General features: G+C 42.8%; 2 protein-coding genes across 9 annotated transcripts; both read left to right on the plus strand.

The window, feature by feature from the left end:
- The first annotated feature begins 638 nt into the window (after window positions 1-638).
- CENPQ (centromere protein Q) lies at window positions 639-6,618 on the plus strand. 5 transcript variants are annotated; one of them, XM_055810142.1, is made up of 9 exons: window positions 639-659; window positions 1,557-1,683; window positions 2,404-2,461; window positions 3,081-3,195; window positions 3,462-3,530; window positions 4,750-4,879; window positions 5,145-5,264; window positions 5,539-5,616; window positions 6,057-6,618. In XM_055810142.1, exons 2-9 carry the CDS (start codon window positions 1,561-1,563, stop codon window positions 6,183-6,185), a joined length of 822 nt encoding a protein of 273 aa, XP_055666117.1. In that variant the 5' UTR covers window positions 639-659; window positions 1,557-1,560; the 3' UTR covers window positions 6,186-6,618. The 5 variants fall into 5 exon arrangements, with proteins under 5 accessions (XP_055666117.1, XP_027645014.2, XP_027645015.2 ...); XM_027789213.2 differs by lacking the exon at window positions 639-659 and having other exon boundaries at window positions 1,509-1,683; XM_027789214.2 differs by lacking the exon at window positions 639-659 and having other exon boundaries at window positions 1,509-1,683; window positions 3,084-3,195.
- Window positions 6,619-9,860: 3,242 nt separating this feature from the next.
- Window positions 9,861-24,435, plus strand: GLYATL3 (glycine-N-acyltransferase like 3). Of its 4 annotated transcripts, XM_055810141.1 has the most exons (6): window positions 9,861-10,511; window positions 10,961-11,068; window positions 12,288-12,414; window positions 13,134-13,260; window positions 14,148-17,037; window positions 19,383-24,435. In XM_055810141.1, exons 1-5 carry the CDS (start codon window positions 10,434-10,436, stop codon window positions 14,752-14,754), a joined length of 1,047 nt encoding a protein of 348 aa, XP_055666116.1. In that variant the 5' UTR covers window positions 9,861-10,433; the 3' UTR covers window positions 14,755-17,037; window positions 19,383-24,435. The 4 variants fall into 4 exon arrangements, with proteins under 4 accessions (XP_055666116.1, XP_055666115.1, XP_055666114.1 ...); XM_055810139.1 differs by lacking the exon at window positions 9,861-10,511 and having other exon boundaries at window positions 10,838-11,068; XM_027789212.2 differs by lacking the exon at window positions 9,861-10,511 and having other exon boundaries at window positions 10,838-11,068; window positions 14,148-17,024.
- Window positions 24,436-24,550: the final 115 nt, after the last annotated feature.

The following is a 24,550-nucleotide window of genomic DNA, read 5'->3' on the forward strand; positions in this document are numbered from 1 at the left end:
CTCCCTCCTCTCTGCCTCACCTCCTTCATGATCCCCTGGCAACACACGCTTCCCGGCCACCTTTATGAAAAAATCTGCATAAAACTGGAAAGCATCTCCATTGCTGTTATGGTGCGCAGCAACACGCCCCACGCAAGTGCTTCCGTAACATACACGCCAGGCGCTGCACACGTACAACACACAAGCAGCACCAGAGCCCTGCGGCCGGGATGAGAGCCACCCCCCCCGCCCCGTTACCCCCAAGGCCGCACAAACCCACGCCCCTCCCCGCAGCCGGCCCGCGCAACGGCTAGGCAGCACCGGCCACCCGCCCGGCAGCCCCACAGCCTCCCTGACAGGCCCGCCGAGCGCCCCGCACCCCCTGCCACCAACACGCCCCCTCAGCGGCCAGCAGGGGCGGCACAGGGGCTGGCCCCAGGGGGTCGCGGCCCTGCCCGGCCGGGGAACGCGGCTGGCTGAGGACAGGCCCCAGCCCCGGCCACTCGGCGCTACCTGCTCCCGGCCCCGCCGCCGCCTCCCAGCGCACCCCGCAGCGCGCATGCGCGGAAGGCCGCGCCGCGCCGCGCCCCTCTGGCGGGAGGTGGGAGCGCGCACTGCGCGTGCGCTCGCCTGCGCGGGAAGGCGGGGGGCGGCTGAGGCGGAGTGAGGCGAGGTTAGCGGTGAGCCGCCGGGAGGTTTCGTGGGGGTTCCCGCGGTGTTATCCGGTAGCGGCGGGGACCGGGAGTTTGGGGGTCTGAGGGGGTCGTGGGTGGTGAGGACTACAGCTCCCGGCGTGAGTGTGGTTCGGCGGGGCGGGGCCGGGCCGCGGCCGTGGCGGGCAGCGTTGCGTGGTGGCAGTTACAGTCCGCGCCTCGCTCTCTGCGGTGGGTTGCAAATGCTGTCCCGGAAAGCCGGTACTGGAGGCGGGTGTTATTTACCTGGCGAGCCGTGACGGGGTTTCCGCGTGAGGGAAGAAGTGGCCTGAGGGGATGAAAGGAAAACTGAATACATCTGAGTCGTCATGCTTAACAAAGAGAAGGCTACTGGGATATAATGATTATTCTCTTCCGCGTGGCTTCTTTTTTTCTCTATAGTGAGTAAGAAAAGAAGCTACAGGATTAAACTGCAGCAAGGTTAGGTGCTAGGGTAAAAAGTTCTAGTAATGTGATAGCCACGCTGAACTGCGCTGAATGATTTAAGAGTTTCTGTTGTTGGATGCCTTCAAGAACAAATTAGTCTGTTTTCAGTGCAGTTACTGTTGTGTTGCTATTGCTGCCATTTGGCATATGGACTTACTGGCTTTTAGGTTTAGAAAGATGTGTGGAACATACACAAACACTTGTCTAAAAGCCAAATAGAGATGCTTTTTTCATGGTCCTACACTGGGATAAATATGCAAGATTTAGGTTTTGAGTTAAAAAAAATGCAAACATTTGGGCTTATTTAGCATTGGGTGTTTCTGTCATTTTGCTTTTTAATGTATGCTTTGTACTGTATGGATTATAATTGCTGGATTTTAATTTTGGTTTTGTTTCTTCCGGTTCCATTTGGCTTACATGCCACTACACATCTTACAGTAAAATGAGAGGGACTGCTTGTTGGGTATCAGCAAAAAACTGGTTTACATCAGAAAATCAGCAAGGGCCATCTAGCAAAACAAAAGAAACAGATGGAGAAGGAAGACCAAAAGGACAAAAAAGAAAGGTAACCATTATTTCGGATCAAACAAATTAAAAAAGTAATGAAAGAAAAAAGAAGCGTTTTTTGCCCAGTTTTTACTGGCATTTATAGAGAATATTTCATTAGCTAAATGTCGTCCTCTTGAGGAAATGTCCAGTGTGAACAGATCTTTTGAGTCCCACTGCCTTAGCTGCTGTCTGGTTTCCAGAATTTCTAGTTGCGTGCTACCATGCCTGTGACAAGTAGAGGGAAGCATTCCCTGGTTATTAGTGAGAAGGCAAGCTGGCTGTGCAGTTCTGAAGAACTGCATAGCATCTCTTTGAACAGTCATAAAGTCACAGTTCACTCAGCTCAGTGTATTAAGTTCTGGAAAATATTCTTTGCGTGTCTCAGGATTGTCCTAGGCAGCTTTCTGTTGGCGAGAGCTTGCTTTACCGCTGAACTTAGGAACAGTGTCATCTCAAGATGTGGATGGATAGCCATACGTTTGTGTGTTCCTTATTTCATGACCTCATTCTTGGATTGGGAGGAATTAAGACAGGGAATTGCTCTCCTTAACCTGCATAAGATAAATTACTGTTTCACAGCTCAAAGTCTTTTTTGAGGTCAGTGTCAACAGCTCTCTGTCGAACACTAACATGCTTCCACAGAACATTTATAGCAGGTTGCTAGTAGTAGATGAATGGTTGAGCAGCAGAGGATGTTGCAAAATTATCACATTTGCTGTACATTTTTTCTTTTCAGCAGGTCACTCAGACGGTCAAAAGGAAAGCTAAGGAATACGGGGACTATTCCCCTGCAGGTGGGATTGTATTCTTATGTTTGTCTTGTACAAATCCAGTGGTTTGAAAAAACCACTGAAAGTAGAAGTAACTGTAATGTTGAAACCATGGATGTCTGAGATGTCACTGAAATAAGTTTCAAAGTTTTCTTTCTGGACAGTAACAGTGGGTATTTGCAATACAGTCTTAGCCAGTGTGCATTCATATAATATGTGTTGTATATGCACGTATTAATCATATGCTTTTGTTTGCAAGTAGTGTTCTTTTGTAAAATTCACAGAATGGTCGGGGTTGGAAGGGACCTCTGGAAATCACCTAGTCCAACCCCCTGCTAAAGCAGGTTCTCCTAGAGCAGGTTGCACAGAGTGGCATCCAGGTGGGTTTTGAATGTCTCCAGAGGAGACTTCACAGCCTCTCTGGGCAGCCTGTTCTAGTGCTGTATCACCCTCAAAGTAAAGAAGTTTTTCCTTGTATTAAGATGGAGCTCCCTGTGCTGCAGTTTGTGCTTGTTGCCCCTTGTCCTGTTGCTGGGCACCACTGAAAATAGCCTGGCCCCATCCTGTTAACACTCACACTTAAGATATTTGTAGACATTGATAAGATCCCCTCTCAGTCTTTTCCTTTTTTCCTTTGTGTTAGCAGGAGAAGGTCCTTCAAAAAAGGTGAAGCTAACCAGTGCTGAAATGGCATCTTGGCAGACTCTCTCAGAGAGCAGTAGGTGGTTTCTGGAAACTGTAATGGATTCAGTAATACTGTAAGTGCCAAATATCCTGGCGGTGGCTCTTTGTTTCCACAAGGAGTAAAGTAAAAATCATAACATTGCTTGAGCTGGAAAAGCTTTGAAGCTTTTTTTTGGGTAATATGGTTGGCTGTGTATATTTTTGTCCAGTATAATATAATAATTTCTATGTGAAGCTGGGAAATTTTAGCTAGAGAAGTTACAACTCTGTTACTTTATTTGATGAGTTCTCTGTGCTTGCAGGCTTTGTGATGAAAATTCTGCCTTTATTTTCTTTCCAGATCTATTTTGTGCCAAAATAGTGAGAAAAAAAAGAATGTTCAGAAGCACCTCAATTTACTGAAAGAAAGGTAAGAAATCAAAATTAAAAAAAGAAAAAGGTGAGAAAAGTGATTTAGTTTAGCTAGTTGTTTTGTACCATGCTTACAGAATTGCTCCTGGGAGCGATCATTTAGGAAATCTTGGAAAGGAGAGTTGATGCAAAATCAAGGAGGGAAATACCTTGACACTGTGTTGATTCAAGTCAACAAGGAAGAGTTGTTGGAAGACCCACTTTAACTACTTCTATATGAGTAACAGAACCTAGGAGGTATTCTTAAGAGCTCCTTGAATCAGCTTTGTACTCTACACAGGGTTTAAATTTTTGGGCAACTATTTATTTTATTCTCATTTTATGGTAGTGGCAGGAGCAGATACAGCTAAATCTTCCTAAATGCTAATTCATTTTGTGACTGTTGAAGTTACTTCTAAGAGAAGTGAAATTTTGTGTTGAGGCATAACTTGCAGCCTTTTTGTTTCCTTCTGGGAGTAATTACATATGCTTGAGTGTCTGAGAATTTGGGGGGGGGGGGGGGGTATACCAGGATTTTACTGACATAGAGCCTGAGCTCATACGTCGCTTTCTTTGTGTGTACAGTACCTCAAGACTCAAACATGAGGAGCTAGTTTCTCATAAATGGTTTTCTTTTATTTTTTTGTTTTGTGATTTGTGACCTGTTTAATTTCTCAGTTGCCAAACTCCTGCAGTCTCATCTGTGATGCACAGGAACTCTGGCAGTTTGGTGTATCTAACAGCTTCAGATCCAGCTTGGAGGGATTCAGGTCTTCTTCAGAATCAGAAGGACCTTTGAGAGCAAGCTAAAACACTTCCCCTGGCATAAAACTATGTCACGTTTGATTTTGCTAGGATAGTCTTTGCTTGGAAGCAGTTAAAATTGAATATTTTAGAACTTAGTTTTACTTTGAAAAGCAGAACAGTCAGAACTGGGTAAATATTACAGTCAGGGAGTGTCACAGGTCAATGGGATAGAAACACCACAATGTCAGTGTAATAGTAAAGGTTGGAATGGTGGGATTTCTTGATCCTGGTTCCTTCCTTAGCCATATATTCCACGTGATTTTGGAAAACAATTCAAGACAGCTTTTCTTCCTGTCTGGATCCTTTTACTTCACTGGCAGCAACTGGGCTGAACTGAGATTAGTTTTTCCCCAGAAAAGTCATTAGGCAGTTTTCTTCTTGCTTTGCAAAGTCATCCAAACAAGTCATGTTTTCCTTTTTCTATAACAAAGGGTGCTGAGATTTTTCAAGACTTTGAAGGTGCCCCCAGGGAAGCTGGGCAACCTGAAGAATGTCCTGAGCCTTCTAATGGCAGAGAAACAAATGCTTGAGACAAATGAAGAGTCTTTGATACAATTGCAGGTATGAAAGGCAAGGAAGGGAACAAAAGTATCTTACCCATCTGCTGCTGCTCAGCGTGTGTTGTAACTTTTTAGTAGACAGGCTGCTGGCTATGTCTGTGCTGTTGTGGAGGAGTTGTCTATTCATTGTCACCCACCCTTGCAACAAAGCAGTGTATCTTTTTGAACTTTTAAGTGACTCAGCTGATGCTGATGATCAGTATCTTATACACAGAAGGCTCACCATCTCTAAATTCTGTTCTGGTTTTGTGTCTATCTTGTCTTAGGAAGAAATAAATGCAGCTGAGCGATCAGCAGAACATACCAAAGAAACTATAAGTGACCTGCAGTACAAAATTCAGGTGCTCAAGAACCAGTTAGAGGAAGATGAAAAAAAGGCCAGGAAGGTATTTCATTTCCAATAGATGCTGCTGCACTCTAACCTAGAGGAATGGGCTAGCTTCCAGCGCTGTCCCGTACAAGCTGTTTCTGCAGAGTGTGTTGTATAAGGAATGCCGTATTTGCCTCTGGGAAGGTCTCTTTTTTTCTGTCTTCCCAACCTCAGTTGCAAAATTAAAAAGTTTAGTTCTCAGAAGTTGGATAATAACAGCTAGTTTTTCCTTCTTGTGTGCTTGATGTGTGATTTTGGGTTATTTTTTTACTCTTTTTTTCCCTTTCTAGATATTCCAGGAGAATAGCAGTGGAGCACTTCACCTGCCAGAACTCCCCAAGCGCAGTTTACAGGCACCCATTTTGCAGGTGAGCATGGAATATATTTTCAGAGACACCTGGGCTAGGAGAAGGAAGGCAACAGAATGTGCTTTCATCGCTTAACCTCTGTTAGAGGAGGTAGTGCTGAAATTCTGAAGTATCTGAAAGTTCTCTCTCTTTTTCTTTTTTTTTTTTCTTTCCATTTAGAACTGTATGCTTATGTTTTTAAAACGGAGCAAAACCCTAGGAAACCTGCCATTTAAAGGATCCTGTGCCTTTTCCTAGCAACCCTGTGGTCCTAGAGAACCTGTAGCCATTCCTGAACTGTATCTCTCTGTAACTGATGGAAGGAAGGCTGTCTTGTTCTGGGTCTTTGAATCTTTTTATTTTAGCTGTATTTAGGTACAGCTGGACGGCATGACAGTGATGTTTCCGCTGGACTCGGTGGAAGCCTTTTTCTTTTTTTTGTTCTTTCTTTCATTCTTTAGGAAGAAATTTTGAAGATAAAAAATCAAGAAGGTCTTTTGCAGGATATGAACACTATCCAGCAGTCAGCTGACTGGAAGAACATATTAACCCTCATTGAAAAGACCTATGAGAAGGTGGACTTCCTTTGAAGATGACCTAGGCCAGCATGCTGTGTTACTTGAAGCAGCAGGATGCCGATCATGGAAACAGTCTTTTCTTCCTAATGGCTTTGCTGTTGTGACTGCTGAATTTTGGTGAAAACACTTTCTATGAATATTGGTATATAAATCAGTAGATGCATTCTGGGACTCTAGTGATTTAAATAATCAATCAAGGTTTTTTTGGACCTGTGATGACCTCTAATGGTTATATATACTGTCTTAGGAGAAGGGTGGGAAAGGGATGCTGGGTTTATTTGGGCATTTTTTATAGAACAAGGCAACTTTTTCCATTACATTTGAACTTTTATATCACATCTGTAAATCATTTAAGGCAATCTCTTACCAAACTAACTCTTGTTTTGGAGTTAAATCCTCTTTAAAGCTGAAACATAGTAAACGTAGTAAAAATATGATTATCTAATGCTCAGTTGCAAATCTGCTATTTGACTTTCTTAAAATTATTCATTTCCCTGCCATGGTGGATTTTTATTAAAAAATTATCAAATGCATGAGATGCTTCCCCCTCTGCCATTTTTGTATTCATTACTTCAATAAAAAAAGACATTCACACTTGGTTTATCCCACCTCCAAGGTATGACCACCCCTCACCGAACATGCGCTTTCTATTTTTTATCAGCTGTATCTTTAAACAAGAAGCGAGAGAATTTTACACCAATCAGTAATATAAGAATGTATGCCTACAGTCACTCAAGCTCCACCTGAGAGTAAAGAAAAGTATAAAAAGTGAATGAATGAGCGGAGAAGCGGGGGAACACTCCATCGGAACTTCTGGGATCAGTCAATGAGCTGAACCTGTGTTCTTCCCCGTAGGGACACCTGCTGGGTAAGAACTTTGCCTTACGAGCACTGAATAACTAACTCATGGTGGCTGTTATTAGTGATTATAGTTTGGTTGTATATCACTTCAAGCTTGTTTTTGCAGACAGTCCCTACCACCGGCAATCACAAATCTGGATTTGTCACTATTTTATATTAATAAATAGTGTTGTTCCGTAAACTGTTAGTATTAGTCCTTCATGGGCACTAGCAGTTGCCAGCCATGGGTGACATAACCAAATCAATTGGGAAGACTCGTTGAGGGGTCCCCATGATGCTGTTGGTGCATTTTCCTAAACAAGTCAATCGAATCACCCTCCAATCCGGTGGGACTGTTTGGTGAAGGGCCCCTGTAATGGGACACTGCAGACTGGTCGGGCACAAGTGTCTCTGCTTTCCTGTGGCACTGATAGATCAAACACTAGGGGTCGAGGAAAATTTCCCCGCTCCTGCCTTCCATGTGACACCTTGTAAATGCAGTGTAAAGCTGTTACCAGCAGTGGAGGTGCTGCATTACAGGGCTGGATAGTTGTGGAAGCAAGACATAATTTTATTTTTTCCTCCTCACGTGGGGTGATTTTGTGATAGGCTGGCTGTGGATGTCATTACTTCAGGGTTGTCATACGCACGTGAAGAGAACAACATAAAACAGGAGCATAAATCCAGCCTTTTAGGATGTCTTAGCTCAGCTTCCTTGGTGGTGGATACCCTTGAGCAGAGCTGCAGAATGATCAGATTGTGGTTTCTGATGAGATCGGAGGACTCTTCTAGCAGCAGGTTCACTGTTGATCGGTGTGTGTGGAGCTGTAAACTTGTGTGATTTGACCTGGGAGCATAGGGTACTCTTCAGTTTCACAGACCTTGGCTTCAAGTAGCTAAGTTTTAAGCCACAGATAAAGTAGAGCAGGAATATCAGTCTGTATCCCGTATCAACCCTTCCTCATGTTCAAAGGAAACATCTTTCTGCATCTGCTCTCCCGTAACAATTGGATGTTCCTTCTTTATTGGCTCTTCTGACTTGTTGTTGTTAATTTAGGTATTTATGTATTTATTTATTGTTGTTATTTAAAATTGTGTTGTCAAACAACACAAACAATGTGGTTGTCAAGTCCAAATCAAAAGGACAGTATGGGTTAGTATCATCAAACTGGACAGACTGGAACAACTGAAAAATCGGTCAAAGGGTGAACAGGTCTGCCGCCTCAAAACGACGCTTGGGGCCGCTTGGCTGGGTTCGTTTTCTCTTTGGCAGAATATGTCGCTGTTTATCTCAGGCTCTTATTTCCTTCATTGTATGAAGCTTGCCACTGGGAATGAGAACCGACTACTTTAATTTCACTACCACTAAGAAGAAAAAGGATAATTATAAAGTATGTGCAAAGCAGATAATTTACTGGTATGAATGCAAAGAGATCAAGTGTCTTAATGAAAAAATTAAAGGTTCTTGCTAGAGCCTATACCATTGCACAAGCCTTTCGACACTTTATTAACTAGGCTTACAGAGTCCCTCCTCTTCTGAAGGTGTGGCTGGATCTGGCTTTTATTTCCATGCTCCCCAAAAGAAAGAAAGAATAAAGCTTTTAGGAGTAGTATACCGGTTTGGAACAATTTGGATCAATGAAATTATAGTTTTAAGATTCTGGGCAAGGGGTCTCATCATTCCCCTTGCAGAAGTGGCCACAAAGAGAGTGCATTTTATTGTCTCCTCACTTCAAGTTCACCATTGCACTTTGGAAGGACAAGCTACAAGACTGAAAGCAGGTAAACGATCGAGTGGTCTGTCGGTGCAATATTTGTTTTCAGTCTGAACGTTCCTCTAGGCATAGAGGTATAAGAACTGTCCTTAAGTGAAAATAGCTGTATATTCAAACACATATCAACGCTGCTTTAGGTGTAGTTGCATGTATACTGCTGTGCTGTGGCATAGGCAGTTGTTTCTCTGTTAAAGCCTTGTCGCCTGGAAACCGGAATAAATGTTTCAAACCAAAACAACCTAGAAGTAAGGTGCATGTTATGAAATACAAAAGCCTTTAGAAAAAAATATACGCCATGCATTCTGTAGAATTAAACAAAATAGGAAAACGGCCAGATTGGCACATTTTATTAAGGATAAGTGAATAAAAGCCTTTTTCTGTGGGTAACAGATCAGACATAGCAGTTGTCTTGGAAAGACTCCTTGACTTAACTCAGTAGAAAATCAACTATGAGGTTAATATATAGTGCTGACAAGGTAAGTTGTCATTGCTAAGACCCTTCAACATTTGTAGTATGCCGGTGCTTTTTATTTCCCTTAAAAGCATAGGAAAATCAGATCGAGTAACACCTGGTTGTTGTCTTACCTGCGATCTGTCTGGTGGATCAGTACCTCTGTAGTAGCCATATAGGGTCTAATAAGTGAACATGGGAGCTGAGGATGGATGACCACCCAGCCCCCTGCCACAGGATGTATTGCTCCATCTGTGATCCTGAGGTGGCTGCTTGCAAGATGTTTGTTAGTAGTAAGGTGGGTACTTGATGGCTGCGATAATTTGTAAAGGTACGTTAAGATGTACAATGAACTGCAGCAAAGGGAAATGCTTTTAAGATTAATTGATGTGCATTTAGGAAATAAAAGAGAGGATGAAGGATGTGGTACTTCTGAGAAACCTTAGAGTTTGAATTCTTTCCTTGGGCTTCTTAAGTGAAGATAGATTTTCATTGCTTCTTGGGGTTTTTTTTGGTTTAGGGTTTGGGGGTTTCTTCAGGTTTTTTTGAGGGGGGTAGGTTCCTTGTCTTTTTTTTTTTTTTTGACAGACTGTAACTGTTATTTTGGATGGGCTAGTTTAGATTTACAGCAAAAGTGAAAAGAAAAAAATTACCAAGGCAAGGCAGCTGTTTCACAAATAGGATTTGTGGCTGTCATTCTTGCAGTAACTCCTCTGCTGAAGAAGTTATGCTGCGGGATGAGCTGTCCCAAATCATAGCCTAAAAAGTTAAAGGCTGAATTAACATAGTACATCCAGGCTTCAAAAAAAAAGAAATCAGTAGAATGTATTTTCACAGGTTTTACCAGCAAAAGCTAACACGATTTTGTGGGGCATATGTGAGAAAGCCCTCTTTTTGAACCTATCTGTAAGTGACCTGCCTGATGTTGCACAAGAAACCTCGTATAGAATAACAGATTAAGCCCAGGATTTTCTGACTCCAACTTGGTCTGCCGAACACCATTCCATCTTGCTGCTCTGTGCACATCCAGATATTGAAAAAAAAATATTCCCAAAACGCTTTCCATAGGAAAATGGAAACAGGGCATTTGTGGGAGCTATTGTATTTTATGAAATTAGCAATTATGCCACTCAGTCCCTCCACATTATTGCTTTTCTGAGTGACTCTACCTTGTGTGTGTTCCCAGCAAGAAAGATGCTGGTGCTCAACTGTTCCACGAAGCTGCAGATGCTGGAGAAAATGCTAAGGTGGAGTTTCCCTGAGTCCCTCAAGGTAACACAGTGCTGAGATGTTGTTTTCTGTGGAGTTTCCATAAGTGAATCGGGACGTTTGTTGGGGAACCAGAGTTGTGGGGAGAGGGTTGTGGTTTTTCTGGACAGACTGGTATCTGCTGTATAGATGACTACACCTGAGATACCTGTTTGGCCCCACTTACTAACCCAAACCCACATACTTAAGTAAAGAAAGAAGCAAACTGGTCCACCTCCTCTCCAAAGTAATGAAGGCTGGCCTAGTTAGACAATGGTTTATCTTCATGGTGATATGCTGTACTGATGAATGTGTAGGTATCAACCTATGATGTGGGGTGTTTGTGTGTGTGTATGACAACCTAAATGTGTGCTTTCAGCTCTATGTCACTGGTTCAGCCTCTGGTTTATAGCATGTGTGCCACGTTAGCAGGTCTCAAACTGTCTGTCTCCTCTTGGCTCTCCATCCTGCAGGTTTATGGAGCTGTGATGACCATCAACCGAGGGAACCCCTTCAGGAAGGAGGTGGTGGTGGACTCATGGCCAGATTTCAAAGCTGTTATCACCAGGCCGCAGAGGGAGGTAGATTGACATGTTTTTGCCTGTGTTTCTGAGAGGTAGATCCAATGCGACTGTGGCCTCCCTCTCAGCTTTCCGAGAGCTTTATGGATGGAGCTAGCTTTATCTGGGAAGTGTGTAACAGGTGGAGGTGTAAAGTGTAATAGGACATCCCAGTGGGTGCCAGCACAAAGCCCACTATAGGGAGTGCTCTATCCTGAAACATTCTGCCTTGATTTTAGCATAACCAAACTTATTTCTGAAGTATACAGCTGAAGATTAACTTGCACAGCTTATGCAGAGACACATTTTACCTGCACTCATGCCACTTGACCAAAGTTTCCAAGGATTCTTTTGTCTTTCTAGCCTTTGCACAGACAGAAAAAAAGAGTTTTTAGTGTGGTTGTGATAGGGCAGATGTGACTACAAGGTGAAAGAAGGGTCCTTCTGCAGTCTTTTAGTCTGTAACAGGCAGTGTTAAAGAGAAGCTGGGAGTGAACAATGTCTTAACCCCCTCTGTCCACTGTGATGAAGCAATCTCTGAGTCGCATGCATTTGTGAGTGCTTCCCCCATGCCAGGCTAGGAAACAAGCCCTTGGTGATGTAGGCTTCTATGGGGTACTGTTAAATCCTTGGCATTGGGATTAATTTGTCTTTCAATTTAGAAAGAATTAAATCCTTGGGAAAACCAGCTCTCCTACATCAGCAATCCAGGAGTCAGCACAGGACATGGACAACCCCCAGCTGGAAGTTTGGACCTTTCCAACCTGCTTGGGAGACTAAGAGAGTTTAATAGTATTGATGAGGCCAGCCTGTGCTATTTCAGCTCTGGGACAGAGAGCAAGCATTGGTACTATTTTGTTTACCAGAAGAGATGAGGTCTAAACATGTTGACCTTGGCAACCAAGTAACACAGTGTAGTTTTTGGGGCAACCAGCAGTAGAAGTGAGCTTTGAACAATGAATTAGGCAAGAATTTCAAGAAATTGCCACCAGGTTTGGGTTACTCTGTCTTGGGTACGTGAGGCCTTACTACCATTGCTGTTTTCTGCTAATATGACACTGTGGGGAGCAACAGATACTTCTACTGTCTTGCTCGAGAGTCGCTACTGAAAATGTCCTAAAAGAAGCCAACCTGAAGCTTTGGAACATTCTTTAGATCTCTGGGGTTGTCCTTCTCCAATGTGAAAGACGTATGTGGGAAGGGAGAGAATTTTTAATACTTCCATATTTTTTCTCCTTAGAATGAGATGGATGACCTTGACCATTATACCAATGCTTATGCAGTTTTCTACAAGGAGCTACAGGCTTACCAGGAGCTACTGGAAAACCCAAATGCAGTCAACTGGGGACAAATTTTTCAGATACAAGGTACAGTCCAGCCTTACTTGGTTTAGAGGAAACAAAACAGACAAAGCCTTCACGGAGTGTAGATCCTGCCATTCTGCTCTTTAGAAAGGCTTTTTTTACTCAAGTAAAACACAAGATCTAGGATATGGCTTTTCTAGCTTTTGAATTTTGTCTATATCATATTCACTGTTACCATTTCAAGTTCTGTTTTTAATTAGATGAAGCTATTTCCTTGTCAGGAAGGCATGTTTGTTGATGTTTAATTTTGCTACTGGCCATAGGATTCTGTAGACAACATGCAGACTGAGGTGAGCAGTAGTTAATGTGGTAATTAGAGGCTTAGTTAGAGCCAGTTTTGAAAGCTGAACCCAGACAAGACCTAAATGGGAAATAACATGTGCATTTTTAACGTGATTATGGATTAGGTGATTCCTTCATGACTGAAATCCTTATGTTAGGACTGGGTAATTCACTGTGGCTCAAACAGAGGGTAGAAGTTCAATGGGAAGGTCACTTGGAGAGGGTCTGTGTCCTCATTGTTCTGGTGGTTGGATTAGATGAAAAGTGTGGTGCCTTCTGACCTTCATGTATGTAAAGCCAGAGTGTGGAGGGAACATAGCCAATAATTTTGGAGATTTCAAATATCTGGCTAGTTCCATTTAAAGTGTACTATTGAACTTTATTTGCCCCCAAAATGCTTTCTTTTTAAAGTGTCTTCGTATTTATCTTTGTATACACAGGGCTCCAGGATGGAATATGTGAAATATCCAAAACTGTGGCTTTATCTAAGCAGGTAGATGTGAAAATATCCTCTTTCCAGATGGTTATCCACTCAGACCCGGAAACGCTGCCAGATGTCAGACCTCAGTACGTTTAAGCACCCCGTGTCATTTGTTGATGTCATTACTATAGCAATATATTTCCTGAAAGTATATTTACATCAACAATGTCAGGAAGACTGCTGAGCTTTCTCTGTGACTGGGTCAAAAACCTGACTAAGGAGTTACTTGGTAAAGAAGGACTCATTCCCTTAAATACTTACCAATATTTTTCCTTAGTCAGTCTATCACCTTGGCCTTTTTACGTTCCAGAATAGTCCCCATCCCCTCCTTTCATCATGAATCGTGGGATCCACAGGTCTGCTTTCCACCTCCTTTGACTTTTCCTGTGTTAAGGCTCCTTAGATTTGATAGATGGATCTGGGACTCCCACAGTTTGTTTTTCACAAGAGAGCTTTATACAACTGCTTGAAGCCTTCTAAGTTTTCTAACATCCCTCTGCTGGCAAGACATTGGTCTGACATCACAGCAGAAGGATACGGAAACAAGAGGCTCCATTACGCCTGGAATAAATTTCTCAGCAGTGGATTCAAAATCCAGAGGGAATCTATCAGTCTTGGAGGCTGAGAGACTGGAAAACAAAACCTTTCCACTCCCCTGTGCTACCTAATATGTCACTGAGGCTCCTTGCCTTCCTTAACATGTTCTCCACTCTTCCTGTAAGGAACAAGGTGCCTCTGGAACGTGTTGTGTGGACTCAGGAGCTCAAACTCAAACTCTAAAATGGGGTGGTGCTGCCCTCTATAATTATTTCCAAACTTCCAGCCTAATGAAATCAGCTCGCTTTGATTCCCCTTTCTGTTATAGACCTGGAAATCTATTTGACTGGAGAAGGCAGCGTTAAATCTAGTGCAGTTGCTCGGAGAATGTGAGGCACAGCTTTCTGTCTAACACCCTTTGTGTACTGTCTCTTAGGATGGACCCTAACTTAACGTTGGCTTGCCTGGACATCTCCCATGCCAGTCTGCTCAGCAAAACCTGGTCACGGGGAGACAACCCAAGGTGCCAAAAGTACCTTGCTAACCTCATTTGCTGCTTCCCCAGTGTCTGTGTCTTGGATGACAATGGGTACCCCCTCTCCTGGAGCCTGACGGACCAGTTTGCCACCATGATTCATGGTTATACTCTTCCAGAGCATCGGAGGAAGGGCTACAGCAGGCTTGTGGCTACCACTTTAGCTAAGAAATTACATAGCTGTGGCTTTCCAGCACAGGGTAATGTCCTGGAGACAAATATACCATCAATAACATTGTTGAAAAGCATGAATGCCCAATTTCTCCCCTGCCCATTTTTCAGAGTGATTCATACACCTTTTCAGCCAAATCTTACTTGTAGCCAAACCTCACAAACCTCTACATTCAGATCAACTTTTGTGCACTGTGGGAGCACTTTGATGGAATTTAATCATTTAGGTGAGATCAGAAATCATAGAGTTTCCTGCATAAGCCTAAAATTGAAGCGATTAACACTCATGACTTCTCTGCTCAGGCAAAATGGCTCATGGCAAATCCAAAAGACTTAGGAATGGTTATAAGTTTAATAGTTTTGTTGTAATTCAACTGTAATCATACTGCTTCTGACTGAAGAATTATTCCTTCTGTATAACCATTTCCTGGGATATATACAGCAGAATCCTTGGACATCTCTAACCCCATCTTTCTGTCCTGGTATAAGTTCTCAACTCTCTCCTTTCCCTAACATGGCCTAAAAAAATTAGTACATGAAATTAAGAAGCAGAGAAACTTGCAAGGAGCAATCTGAAATAAAGAAATCTTTATAAAGAAGTCTTTTAAGTCTGATACAAACAAGTTCTATCTACTGTGTGTCTCCTGTATGCTCAAGACAAATCTATCTATCTATCTTCCACTCGTGGTAGAGCTAAACGTCCAAAGGCTGGATAAAAAGTCTTGTAGATTCTAACTTCAGCACATAGGTGTTTTATCACAAGTCAGGACAGCTTGCTAGAAGTCATTTCTATCAATTCTATCAGTAAATAACTCCAAATGCTTTTCAAATGCTCCTTCCAGGAGTGGAAGTAAGTCTCGCTATTTTCACACCAGCCTAAAAGCTCACTTAAAATTTGGCAGAGGCTGTGATACCTATATTGTCCCTCAGTCGAGTGTCCAAATATAGACATGTATTGGGAGCAAAACCGAGGATGCTATCACTGAAGGCCATGGGAGGGCAGATGGAAGTCATGTATATGCCAAAGCTGATAAGACTTTTGCACAGGAACCTGCTAGGGGGATAATGACATAACTAAGGTTGTTCCTTGAGCAGCACAACTATCAAAGACAGGTTGCCTATGATATAAAATACAACAGAGCCTCTATTCACTTGGCTGAAGGCAAGTAGTGCCCTTCCTGATCAGAAGGCAACAAATCTCTGTATGTCACATTTGTTAACCCTGTGCAGGTATCTCCAGTGCTGCATGGTGTCTGAAATGACGCTAAAGGCAGGGTTCAGTCACTGCTGAACAAACCTAAGTCTATTCAGGTTGAGTCAAATTGTTGTCTAGGCTCCACTGTCTGTATTCAGAAGAATAATGAATAACGACAAAGAATAATGACCACTGACTAATGACAGTGTAGATTAAACCTCTACTTACTTGCCTAGGCATGGGTGTCTAGTCCAACTTTAGGCATCTTAGAATATTTGATATACCTTTCTGACATTCAGAGGCCCAGTGGGAGACCAACACTCTTCTGGGCTACTCATTGAGCATCAGCTGTCATAAAGCATCTCAAAGATGCTCAAAATACTCAAGAGCTAGCCAACTGAATTATGTCACTGGGGCACATACAGACACTTGCAGTCGGACACCGAAATTTGTGTGCCTGAATTTGTAGCTGAATCCTGCCAATTGCACATGCTTTTAACTACCAGCATGTGTCTTGAGGTACCACCAACACGCAGCATAGGAAGAGCAGCTCTGAAATTTTTTCTTGCTGGAGGTCATCAACTTCTGCTGATCGAGGCAGTTGATTCCAGAGGATGTTCATAACTTTTAGTATTTCTGTTGGATCCTGGAACTGTATAAATTACTAGTCTGAACCACCTCTTTCAGCACCTTGCAGAAGATTGTTTAAAATGGGAGGACTTTTGTTTTACAGGGCACCTGGTCCAGTACACTGACTCTCTTTTATATTTTAAGAATCACTAGACTTTGTTATTTAGTCAGTATTTCTTAGCTTTCTGTGTTACAGCATGTCTATTTACAAATATATCCCCAGAGAAAAGTGAAGCGGTAATGCAGTGGTGATTGTCTAGAGATAATTTGCTGTATGAGCAACTTGTCACTGTCGTGGCGATTGCTTCTACAACACCACACCAGTGCCTTCTGCTCATGGCAAAACAGAACAATAAGCATCACACCATGCAAGCTCATCTAAAGACTCTGCATCTCAGCCTGAGATGTCTGCCAAAATCAGATCTCTGCTGGGAAGCAGAACAGTGGGAAGCTTATTATACCATCCTGGAATTTAACTTTGACCCGGAGAGGTACTGTACTTTCTGTTACACCCACGTATGTACAAATCTGTATTTGGATCCACCTGGATTAAAAATCAGATTGGATAAAACCCCGCACAGTCTGTTCTGACTTCATGATCTGACTCTGCTTTGATGTCCTGCAGTCCCTTCCAGCCTGAATTAGCCTGCGGTCCCCTGAGCCTGTGAACTTGTTGGCATTCTCATTTGGCACTGCAGTTTCACACCCGGGATTTGAATGGATGTGACTGGAAGCAGGATGTGACAGCGAAGGGGATGGATGCCTGTGGATGCTGCTTTCTGGTGAGTTTACTATGTATGTCTAGCATTTGGTGGATATATCTGTGAAAACCTGTACCTAGCACTGCTGGTAAGGTTCCTCACAGACCTGAATTAAAAGCTTAATGGGAACTATTAAGATTTAGCCTTAGGCTTGTGGTTTTCTACTGAACTGAAAGGGGCAATGATTGCAGCACCTCACAGAGTCAGGTCCAGAATAAGAGAAGTCCGATTTCTTTTTGAGAAGGAGATTTACTAAAGCCAGAATGAGAACCTGTTTTGCCAGTCCCACCTGGCGAAGGAAGGTGAGCAGAAAGGTGGGGGGCAGACAAAGGCAGAACAAAGAGTACAGGTGGTGGGAGGGGACCCTGTAAAGCTGTGCAGATTTGTTCCTGGATTTGTCTGGGAAACAGCAAAAGGGAATGAGAGAGCCACGCCGTGCGGGGAAGGGAAACAAGATTGGAGGGGTTAGACCAGGGGTCCTCAAACTTTTTAAACAGGGGGACGGTGCGCGGATGCAGTGACAGGCAGTCATCTGCAGCTGCTTGGTTTCCCCCCCCAACCCCTGGCGGATTGAGGACCCTGGGGGGCCGTGTCCGGCCCGCGGGCCGTAGTTTGAGGACCCCTGGCGTTAGTGTTGGAGAAGCAAGGTTAGGTCCTTCTCTCTACTTGAGAGAATGAGCCATGAGCATCAGAGAAAGCACCTTAGAGAACCAAGCCTATGGGAAGGCTCTGAAGGGACTGGGGAGGAACCGTGGGGCTGTTATTGTTTTCTTCTGATTTTTTCTGATACTGCTAGCCAGGGTGTCCTCAGTCCTATGTGAAAGCTAAGTAATTAGCTCCATTACTGTGAAGGTCTAAGGCAAACAGCATATGCCCAGGAGGTACATTATAGAAAGCATGAGAGGAAAAAATGCATTCTAAACACATTCAAGTAAAAAAGCAAATTGTTTAATACCCAAGATACTTTTTCTTCCTCCAAGGTTTGCCTGTCCTCAAAGCTGCTGGCTTGACTTATGTCAGCACTGTCACTCAGATCTCCTTTGATTCAGGCAATGTGGACTAGAAGCATAGTGGCGGCATACCGCTGGCCCAACAGCTGCCAGGGAGCCTCTGAACAGCAGCTGTCAATCTGCTAGAAATTCAAATAACGTGAGCTCTGGCTTCACCTAGTTTCAAAGCTTGACACAACACCTAACTGGTTGGCTTGCAGGGTTTCTTCCTTGCATCCTTTGGCGTCACTAGCAATGCTATCTAATGGGTTAACTAACAACAACCTGGGTGAGTGAGGAAGGTAAATAGTTTATGGACATAGACCTTTGGAAGGACTGGATAGCTGCAGGTCTGTGACCAGGTCATGTTTGACATGGGCTAAATCCAGTGTGTCCCTGACAGGATGACAATGGCAAGCACTTCCCATTGCTAAATACATGCCTGGAGCAGAGTAGGAGGCACGTGTCCTTTTAGGGCACAAAGGATTTTAAATTATCAGCAGGTCCTGGACTAAAAATTCCAAAATTTTCTAGAAGGAGGGCAAGAAGTTGAATTGAGACATTTAACATCACTGATGTTCAAATATTATTATTTTAGCTTTCTATAAGAATGTCACTTGTTTGTGCGGTGCCATTTGAAAGTATGTGTACCTGAGCCACTCATACAGGGCTGGCAGATTTGTTTTTTGGAAAACCAAGCTATGCTTCAACTTCATCAATTTTTAAAAACTGAATATATTTTTTGAGCGAGGCAGGAATTCCTGGCAGGAGGGAGCTATTGGCATACAACAGCGAATTTCTGCATGACCACAGAAAAGTGAAAATTGTAGGAAACAGCAGTGCTTTTGTAGTATGTGAGCAGGTGCACAGGTATATACACTCCTGATTCAAAGGCCAATCTGGGTTTAAGGCAGCCTAGTATTTTAGGATAACTGAATACATGAAGATTATAATCCTTAGTATTTCTCAAATCCAGGTAAAATCTGCCATTGCCTTCAATAGGGCCAGATGCCTACCTCTAGATTCTTTCTCATTCAGCACGATTAGACCATTTTTGCAGAAGCTGTGAAGGTCCTGCATTTATTGAGAGGGAGAATAATTTCCAGGTAATTACATCCAGTGATTATTTGGTTTGAAGACAGAAAACAACCGTTTGATAAACAGAGATACCTCAGCAAAGAGCCTGAGGTGGTCATGCAACATAGGAACCTGCCATATGAAAGGCAGAATTTTAGGCTGCTCAGGCAAATAAAGGTCCTGGAACAAAAAGCAGGGTCAGTTCAGACAAGACTGTTGACTTTTTAATTGAAAACCCTCAAAGTATAATCAGCACAGGGAACTCAGTGAAGCACTAACATGAGCTTTGCTGCTTCTATTTTCTTGCCTTCAGAAGGATGTTGATGGGAAGAACTTAAAGTTCTCATGGAAGTGGATTTATCTTCTTCGCTTACTCCTAGAAGTATTGCCAGTTAATGGAATGTGAAGAGAAGATGGCTTTTCCTTCATCAAAGAAAAAGTAACATACCGGGGTCTATGGACTCAGTACTGGAGCAGGCTGTGGCCACAGTCTAGACATTCTGATGCCTTTGCAATGGATTTTCACAGAGGCATAGATGATCTTTGTGCCTTTCCATAACTTTTCTTTTCTGGTCACGGTTTGTATATTAGTCCTAAAATGATAAGAGTTCTTCATAACTGGGATGATCCCTGCTAATTGCCAAAAATATTTTTGAGATAAATCAAAGATTATATGGTAGTGTGATAAAAGGGCACCTACAGTAAAGAGAATGAATCATGTAGTATTTGGAGTTTACCTCCTATTGCACTTCTAGGTGGAGTTTGGTTTATTATATGTCATTCTGCATCAGGGTTGAAGTTTAGATAGAAAGGACCATCATAAATGCTCATTGACTGCATGGTGGGACAGTAGGAAGAAAAATAAGGTTTACACAAGCAATATCTGGGAGGGCTGCTCCTGATCTGTGATAAGCAGGTTTCCAATGACATGTAAAGGCTTTGGTCTCTTCAGTGTCTATTCCAGAAACTTTTTATATTTCATAATCAATGGAAAAGTCAGGACAAGCAATATGCACATAGTAAAGAGGTGACCTTCATCAGGCATGGGGAGGGAAGAGTCCCCTACACACCCTGTAGTGATTATTCAGTAAACAACGATGCTCTTCGCACCAGCACTCGGCCAACGAGCCCTGACATGTCTGGGTGGCACCCTGAGGATGCCTGAACCAAGGGTACCACTCAACTCCCATGCTACCTACAGGGAGAAAGCAGACACGGAGGCTTGAAGCAGTATCAACCTAGGGCTATTTCGACTTTCAGTCAATTTTAACTTTCTCTTACTATTGCCAGGAGGTGGGAGCTTTCAGACCGCTCAAATTTGCAGACAGTGTTTATGCAATGTTTAATAGCAAATCAGAAGGTTCATTACAAAAGCACCAGCTGTTTGCCACGAGTGCATGCTTTATTTATTGAGGTTATCCATTTACAGAATGTTCAGGAAAAATCTTAATGACCCTCTGGACTCAGGTCAACTTGGCTTAAGGTTTTCCTCAGAAGTGATCTGCTATAACAAGTACACAGAAGTTATTTCTTTGCACATGGTAAGCTGTGTCAGATGTATCTGACACAGATGTATTTGTGAAATAAATTTCCAGGGCTTTTTGATTTGCTTGTAGCATTGTTGGCCTTTCATCATTGGAAGAAGGTCAACAGAAAATATCAGGGAAATGAGAGAAATACTTACAAAAGATTAAATTGCCCCTTTACAGCTGTCAGTGTCATGTGGTGGAGGGAAAGTTGCTGTTTCTTCTCAGAGTGAGAAGCAGTCAGTCAGCTGGTCTGTCAGACAGGAGTGTGCCCAAACTGTCCATGGAAACTGGGCAGACCAACAAGACTAAGTACTTTTCTAAGTATAACTGTGGGCCTTTTTGGTGAACATCAGATGTGAATGAATGTCCTGTTTCTAGTACAACTGGGTTCTGCCTTGTCCTACCATGTGTGGGTCTTGCCTGTAGAAGTTCCAGCCTCCATAACGGCGTTCATCCTGGTGATCTCACAAACTTAAGCAACTGTGCAATAACTCATGAACAATCTGACATTGCCATTTTTCTGATGATGTCCACCTTCTTCTAAGTTAGTAGAGACCTAGAAATGGAGGTTTGGCCTCTCCAGGGCTGATGGAAACTGGCAAGAAGTCAAGACTAGGGGCCTGCTGTGCTCATGAAAAAATAATTTATTTTCATCATTTTGTTTCCAACGTTCCAAGTGAAAAAACAGTGTTTAAACTGAGTGGCTTTGTTCTGAAATGTTAGAGCTGGGAAAAGACTGAAAACCCTATTGTACTGGGTCTGGCCAAGCCCCATAGCAGCCCTCACAGTGCTGTGCTTGTATTGGGGGCTGGAAAGGTGGGGATATCACACCAGTGGTTTGACTGCTGCTGCGCAGTGCTCCCACAGCACCAAGGCTGTCTCGCCAACCTTCCCCCCACACCACCACCACCACCAACAGGCTGGGGGTGGGCAAAATCTTGGGAGGGGACTTAGCCAGGACAGCTGACCCAAAATGACCAAAGGGATATTCCATACCATATGATGTCTGTTCAGATATAAAAGCTAAGAGAAAGGAGGAGGAATGGGGGGGCATTTGTTATTTGCTGTGTTTGTCTTCTGGAGCAAGTGCTACAAGCAGAGCAGCCCTGCTTCCCAGGAAGTGCCTGAACATCACCTGCTGATGGGAAGTACAGAATAACATCTTTTGTTTTCCTTCACTTTAACAAGTGCAACTTCTGCTATTGCTTCAATAACCTGTTTTTATCTTGACCCACAAGTGCTTTTTTTATCTTATTTTCTCCTCCACATTTCTAATGAGGAGGGGAGTGCTAGAGCATCTTGGTGGGCACCTGGCATCCAGCCAAGGTCAACCCAGAACATCCATTCTGATCTGATTCTATCTCTGAGGATAAATATGTGGAAAAGCCTCAGATGGTAGGTTAGTTTAGGTCATGTGAATCAATATGTATGCAGATGTTTAAGTAAGATTAGCTGATTTGTACATACAGAAACACTCAGGAAAAGACAGTGCGATTGTATCACCTCCCACCTCTTCATGCAATGTGATCATGCTTTTAATTATCACTTTCTTTCTATGGCTTCATAATCTTTACTTATAAATAAATGTGGTTTGTTTCAAGGTTAATAGGAGCAAGAAATGGAAACATCTGATTTGTTTTGAGTACTTTAATGATATCAGAAAGAACAGCTTCAGCAAATGAAACATCATCATCAACTTTAGTATCTTTTCTACAGTGATTGCCTTTTTCAAACCTTGTCTTCAGTGGAACACCCCTATAGTTTCATAAGTGTTTTTAATGTTTAAAATTCAGGGGCAGAGAATTAATTATTTTTATTATTATTATTATTATTATTCCTGGTAAGGCTAAATAAATTGTAATTTTCACAGATATTTTCCAACTGATAAGTCACCTTCTCCAAGTGCAAACAGCTCAGAAGACAGACACATATAAAGCTGCAAGGGAAATGTCCTGCAAGTTACTTTAGCTTTTCTCATGGGAGCCCTCGGTTGAATAACAAGAGAGGCTGTGAGGATCTGGAGTACTACAACTTCCAGCGCAGCTCTGATTTTTTTTAAAGTTGTTCCCTCTGAGATGCAAAATTATGAGGATATGTAGTAGCACAGTTGGCACTTCAGAGAAGATAACAACATGAGGATACAGAGCTCAATAAGCACCATGAAGATATGCAGCAAAATTCTAATATTGTATCTAGCAAGGTTTAACCATCCTTTGGCATTGCTGTTATGGTCTGTCCTCTACTGGAAGTGGACAAAACTGTATTATTTAAAATAGCCAGGCTGAAGGACTGATTTAGAGACATCTATAAATTTTTGCGAAAAGTGAAAAAAAATAGGCTTCTGTCACCATTACACCTGTACCATCCTCCGTGGTCACAGGAGTGTGTGGATTTATGTATTAGCAAAAAAAAGACTATCAAGTCTTAGACCAGATCGTAAAAAAAACCTACTAAAAGTCTAGCGCATCTTACTGTGTTCAGACCTGAAATGGATGCTCCAGGGGAATGAAAGAACATGAACTTCTGCAGGACCCTTGTAAAGAACAGAAAAAGCTCCATGTTGGGAAGGTTTTCACCTGCACCTGCTCTGTTACCTGGATTGGAAAGTAGGAGGACACGAATTTTAAGTCTTTGCCTCTGGAAGTTTGAAACTTTCTTTTCATCCAACCCCTTTGTGAATCTAGAAACTAAAATAAACATATCTAAATGAGAAGCTTACTACTTCTTTGTAAAAAAATTCCTTAAAATTAAAAGGAAAGTGTTACATCAGAAGAATTCAAGAGGAGGGCAAATTTGTCCCTGAACATAAAAACCACTCACACAATTTTTGGATTCTCATATTAATTTCACTTTTGAGTCTTTAATCATTACTTTATATGTAGCAGTCTGCATTTGAACACTCACAGATGTTTGAAATATCTACATTATCTGAAATATGCAATGGGGCTTATGTGGCACCGGACCTGTCCCCCCAGCCTGGCAGCTGAAGCCTAAGTAAAAGATCTGAAGGTATCTAAAATGGTGCTAGAGGCTTGCGGTTAAAGCAGTTGAATTGTGCTCTGTGTATCAATTCTAAAGTGGATTGAATTTCCCCACGATTATTTAATTGTTTACAGCCTAATAATTGGAATCTGGTTTGCCTATGCAGACAAAGGCATATGGAGAAGTGTTGCTATGAAACACCCCAAACCAAGGGAATGAGATTGAATGAAAGGGAATGTTTAGAGGAGTGCCTCCTTTGAGAAGAAGGAAGAAGTGTCTTGCTTCAGCACCTGCTCTCAGGAGAAATGGCAGGATGGGGAACATTGTCCTTCTAGTGCCAAGTAAAATAGCCAACCTAAGAAAAGCCGAGCATTAAGGCATACCACAGAGAGTCAGCACTGATTACTGCCCAGGCAGAGGAAGAGACTGAACGCTCCTGAAGAGGGAAACTGTTAGGGAGAAGAGCCAAGGGGAGAAGCTGCAATGAGGTATTGGGGAACATTGGTCTATGTGGCCCAGCTTCAAACCCATCTGTGTGCCAAGACCATGCAGCCCTTCTGTTCTGAAAACCTGAAGCTCTGAACAACCCATGTCCACCAGAGAGTGATAAGCTCTGCAGTGCTGATCTTTAAGCAGGACAGTGCAAACTAGGCACAGCTTCATGGTCCATATGTCTCTTTGGATAAACCGGGACTTGGGAGTGTTGCTGGGGGATATGTTTCCAACAAACACACATTAGCAAGTGAAAATCCGAGTAACAATGTGGAAGCTGAGGGTCTGTATTATTTAGCCCAGATTAGGTGATCTAATGGGTTAATCCATGAGCCATCAATTAGTCCACACTTCAGGTCCACCTCTGCCCTCCCCCAACAGATCAAAAATAAAAGAACACCACTTTGCTTTAGAAGTACTGGGAACCTCCATTAAGATGCAAGGTGAATTATTTTGGCCAAGGAATTAAGAAGGCAGG

The sequence above is a fragment of the Falco peregrinus genome, chromosome 7 (assembly GCF_023634155.1).
Source record: "Falco peregrinus isolate bFalPer1 chromosome 7, bFalPer1.pri, whole genome shotgun sequence".
Taxonomy (NCBI): Eukaryota; Metazoa; Chordata; class Aves; order Falconiformes; family Falconidae; genus Falco; species Falco peregrinus.

What these genes read in the sequence shown, in the direction of transcription:
- GLYATL3 (XM_055810140.1), top strand. Translation starts at nt 10,853, where the DNA reads ATGTGTGCTTTCAGCTCTATGTCACTGGTTCAGCCTCTGGTTTATAGC. An exon ending in ACAAATTTTTCAGATACAAG is followed by an intron (nt 12,415 to 13,133) that starts GTACAGTCCAGC and finishes TTGTATACACAG; the next exon opens with GGCTCCAGGATGGAATATGT. An exon ending in CTGCCAGATGTCAGACCTCA is followed by an intron (nt 13,261 to 14,147) that starts GTACGTTTAAGC and finishes ACTGTCTCTTAG; the next exon opens with GATGGACCCTAACTTAACGT.
- CENPQ (XM_055810142.1), top strand. Translation starts at nt 1,561, where the DNA reads ATGAGAGGGACTGCTTGTTGGGTATCAGCAAAAAACTGGTTTACATCA. An exon ending in AGTCTTTGATACAATTGCAG is followed by an intron (nt 4,880 to 5,144) that starts GTATGAAAGGCA and finishes ATCTTGTCTTAG; the next exon opens with GAAGAAATAAATGCAGCTGA. An exon ending in ATGAAAAAAAGGCCAGGAAG is followed by an intron (nt 5,265 to 5,538) that starts GTATTTCATTTC and finishes TTCCCTTTCTAG; the next exon opens with ATATTCCAGGAGAATAGCAG.